Source organism: Oncorhynchus tshawytscha, linkage group LG12, assembly GCF_018296145.1.
Source record: "Oncorhynchus tshawytscha isolate Ot180627B linkage group LG12, Otsh_v2.0, whole genome shotgun sequence".
Classification (NCBI taxonomy): domain Eukaryota; kingdom Metazoa; phylum Chordata; class Actinopteri; order Salmoniformes; family Salmonidae; genus Oncorhynchus; species Oncorhynchus tshawytscha.
In genome coordinates, this window is record NC_056440.1 from 8,687,205 (window position 1) to 8,691,385 (window position 4,181).

The 4,181-nt window shown below is 42.0% G+C and overlaps 1 protein-coding gene across 1 annotated transcript; it reads right to left on the reverse strand.

Moving 5' to 3' along the window:
- Positions 1–422: 422 nt before the first annotated feature.
- Positions 423–3,796, reverse strand: LOC112235162 (perforin-1-like). Its single transcript, XM_024403566.1, has 3 exons — positions 3,690–3,796; positions 3,087–3,287; positions 423–1,655 (listed from the first exon to the last, which is right to left on the reverse strand). The coding sequence occupies exons 2-3, from the start codon at positions 3,243–3,245 to the stop codon at positions 1,395–1,397; spliced, it is 420 nt and encodes a 139-aa protein (XP_024259334.1). The 5' UTR covers positions 3,246–3,287; positions 3,690–3,796; the 3' UTR covers positions 423–1,394.
- Between the last annotated feature and the right edge of the window lie 385 nt (positions 3,797–4,181).

The following is a 4,181-nucleotide window of genomic DNA, read 5'->3' on the forward strand; positions in this document are numbered from 1 at the left end:
AACAACAACGTTCTTTGCAGGGGAAATGCTATATCATTTGATTGTTTACATTTTTAACTGTTGTGAAAGAGAACCAATGTTGAATCATGAAGATGCTGCTAATTAGATACTATGACAGTAAACAAACACATTTAGCTTAAAAGGTTTTCTTAATTTCTCTCTCTAGGAATTGTATTATTTTTCTCATCGACATTCCGTTTTCTCTAACAGAGGTTCAATTACCTTGTTGAAATCATAATTCCACAGTTTTATTGACAATTTGTGGCCAAAGTCCGGTCTCCCAACTAAACATGGTAAGAGACTATGATGGAAAAGATGTAAGCCTCATTGTCAAATTGTAGGCTAGCTGTTATTTCTAGAACAGGAATATGGTAATTTGGTATTTCAGTGAAGAACTAGAGAGAGCCAGACTGAGACCATTGTGCAGGGAAACAAGATTTGTATTAATTGATGTCATACAGTGACAGCAGGCCAGACACAGTGACAGCAGGCTAGACACAGTGACAGCAGGCCAGACACCAGTGAGTGACAGATGTTAACTCATTTACTACTGCAGTTCTAAGGTACATGTGTAGACACTAATTACAATGAACTAACTGTAGGGGGGAGGTGGAGTTTTGTACTGCTCAATGTTCTAGAATCTAGTCTGTTATGATGAGCCTGAGGATGAGGTCAGGGGGAGGACGGTTTTTCAGCTCAGTTTGAGGAGAAAGAGAAATCCATGTCAGAGGAGAGGGGTTAGATGAGGGCTGGATGTTGTTGTTGGTAAGAGCAGGCATACTCTCTAGTTGAGGGTGTAAGGAATCAATAATGTGTATAAAACCCTAGATGACTAACATTGGCCGCTGTTTGGAAGCCACTGCGCAGCCATTCAACTCCTTCACCATTCAACTCCTTCACCATTGTAAAAACAATTTGGGATTATATAGAAATGCATTTATTGTTGTCAACATTTGTTTTTGCCAAGTATAATTTATTATATATGCCTTAATGCATACTTTTAAAGTATAATAAAGTAGCATTTTTAAGGAGTACCAATGTTACAACAAAGAAAGAATTAAATCCATGTAATTTTGTCCGTGACATCCTATGGGGGACTGCTCTTTATGAGGAGAACCGATATGGCGGCGGCTGGCTTCAATAAGGTTTGATTTGATTTGATTTGGAATGAGATAGCAATGTAACAGATGAGGGGTCAGACAAGGGAGGAGGAGGTCTAGCTACTCTAGCTGAGTATTGTTGGATTACAGTAGTTGATGGAGGGGCTCTATGCTAGGCTAGGTGCTCTAGGGTGTAGGGTAGGACTAATACAGGGTCTACTGTAGCGGCTCTAGGGTGTAGGAGTAGTACAGGGTCTACTGTAGGGGATCTAGGGTGTAGGAGTAGTACAGGGTCTACTGTAGAGGCTCTAGGGTGTAGGAGTAGTTCAGGATCCCGCCTGTCTTCAGGAAACATTTATGTTGCCAAGTTCCAATCTTGATGGAGCGCTCGCAGGTCCCCAGCAGGTCGTCGGAGTTGATGTCGCTGTCGTACACCTCCAACCTCAAGATGTTGTTCTCACGGGCGTTGAGGAAGCTGAACTCCTCCTTCCAGCTGGGGTCATGGTTGTTGTTCTTCACCTCTGTCCTCCCGAGAAAGCCGTGCGCTCTGAACACCTGGATAATAATGAGAATGATTATGATCATAGAGTTAGTTCGAGGAAACATCATGGATATAACCCATTCGCCAATGAGGATACACTACTGTATGCTAGCATAGCACAATGACTGGAAGTCTACAGGTAAGCTAGCATACCTAGCTAGCGTTAGCTCAAAAAACTACCGGTAACTTCCTACATACGGCACTCAGAGGCATAAAAATGGTATCGACGAATTCATCTGACTCTGGGTAAATAGAAAAAAAGAATCTCCAGAATCTCGCAGTATCCCTTTAAAGTAGTTAATTGAGTGGGTATGGTCGTCACTAGTTACCAGAGCCACAAAGTCATAAACCCCACCTATATCTACAATTTATCTTTGTCACGCCTTGGTCATAGTATTTTGTGTTTTCGTTATATATTTGGTCAGGCCAGGGTGTGACATGGGTTTATTTTGTTGTGTTTCGTATTGGGGTTTTGTAGGCATTGGGATTGCGGCTGAGTAGGGGTGTAGCATAGGTTTGCCTGCCTGAGGCGGTTCTCAATCAGAGTCAGGTGATTCTCGTTGTCTCTGATTGGGAACCATATTTAGGTAGCCGGGGTTTCACTGTGTATTTTGGTGGGGGATTGTTCCTGTCTTTGTATTTCCCCAGATAGGCTGTTTCGGTTTTCATTATTTCATTTCGTTAGTTTTGTAGTTTCTGTATGTATAGGTTTTCCTTCATTAAAATATATCATGAATCATCATCACGCTGCATTTTGGTCCGATCCTTGTTCTACCTCTTCGTCAGAGGAGGAGATAGAAGAGAGCCGTTACAATCTTCGTAAAAATCTGATTTTAAACCCAACCCCAACCCTAACATTAACGGTAACCACACTGCTAATATAATGCCTAACCCTGACCTTAAATAAATTCATACATTTTTTTGTGGCTGTGGCATCTTGTAGAAACCAGTGGGTAATCCTATGGGTTGGGAGTGATCAGCCAAGGAGAGCAGATCAGGAGAGCATTGTCTCTTTCTTCAAACTTTGGATTTAATTAAATTAATGACACACGATTTGGTTCAGGACTCCAGCCCTGCAGGTGGCAGTAAATTACATATATAAGCTTTGTGAAAATTGACTACTTAAAAATGGAGATGGCTTTAATGGTGCTGCCCATGCTCAGATACAAAGACGAGTCCTCTAACTAACTCTATGAATTCTGATATTCATGCTGAAAATTATCCTAATTTTTTAAACCTTTATTTAACTAGGCAAGTCAGTTAAGAATAAATTCTTATTTACAATGACAAACCCTCCTCTGACCCGGACGACGCTGGGCCAATAGTACGCCGCCCAATGAGACTCCCGATCACGGCCGGTTGTGATACAGCCCGGGATCGAATAATCCTAACATCACACATCAGCTATCATGGTGGACAGGTGACTCAGGTGAGGAGAGATTTACCTCGACGTAGGCATCAGGGGTCCCTAGCAGGCTGCTGTGCAGGTCAGTGGCATGGAGGTTGAACACCTTGAGGACCATAGGTTCCTCTGCTGCATAGATCTGGACCACAGTCAGAACACACACCACCAGCAGGCACCACGGGAGAGAGGAGGAGGACATGTTTCTCAGTCTGATAGGGCTTGATCCGTGGAGAGAAGACAACTAGAGAGAGGGGGGGAAAGGGCGATGAAAGGAGAAAATATAAGCACATCACCTGTTTCCCTAAGAGCATGTCACAGAGAAAGAAGAACAAGAAAAGAGACATTAAAATACATAAATAATTAGAAGATAGAAGGAACAGGATATATCAGGACAATACCCGCTGGTCACAGTTCAAAGTCTACTTCTGATTTACATTTGGTTGTCGTTGGATTTAGGTTACATTGATTACTTTTTGCAAATTCAGAATTCCACGTTGATTCAAAGTCATCACATAGACTTTTGTGGAAACAACGTTGATTCAACCAGTTTTTGCCCAGTGAGTTCTTTACATAATGTCCATTTTCAAATATAATACATTATAAAGTAAACTCTCGTTACATGACTCCTAAAAGGTCATAATACCTGTGTTCTGTAGAGTCTGGAGACGAGTCTGTCTATCTTAGGGGGAAACAACCACTCCTGGTTTTTCCTATGCCCGCTCACTGTTTATAAAGACCTCACCTGTGCATCCACAATACACCCTCAACACAGATGCTTTGTACCAAATGACACCCTAATCCTTACATAGTGCTCTACTACCCTACATTTTACTCTACAAAATTAGTGCACTATCTAGGCCAGGGTGTCATTTGGGACACAAGTAGAGGGCCAATGGAGACAGGTGGCCTGTTCTCAGTGATGCCTCAACCAATGAGATAGCACTCTGTGTTGCTAAACAACAGCAACACCTACAAGTATTATTAACCTCTGATGCTGATGAATGAAGGCCAGGCTTTTGAATTAACACTTTGTGGGCTAGTTTTCTGAACACAAATTCAATTTGGTCCTGGACTACAAAGAAAAGCCCTTTCAATAGGGATTCTCCATGAAGTATGCTTTTTAGTTGAGCATGGC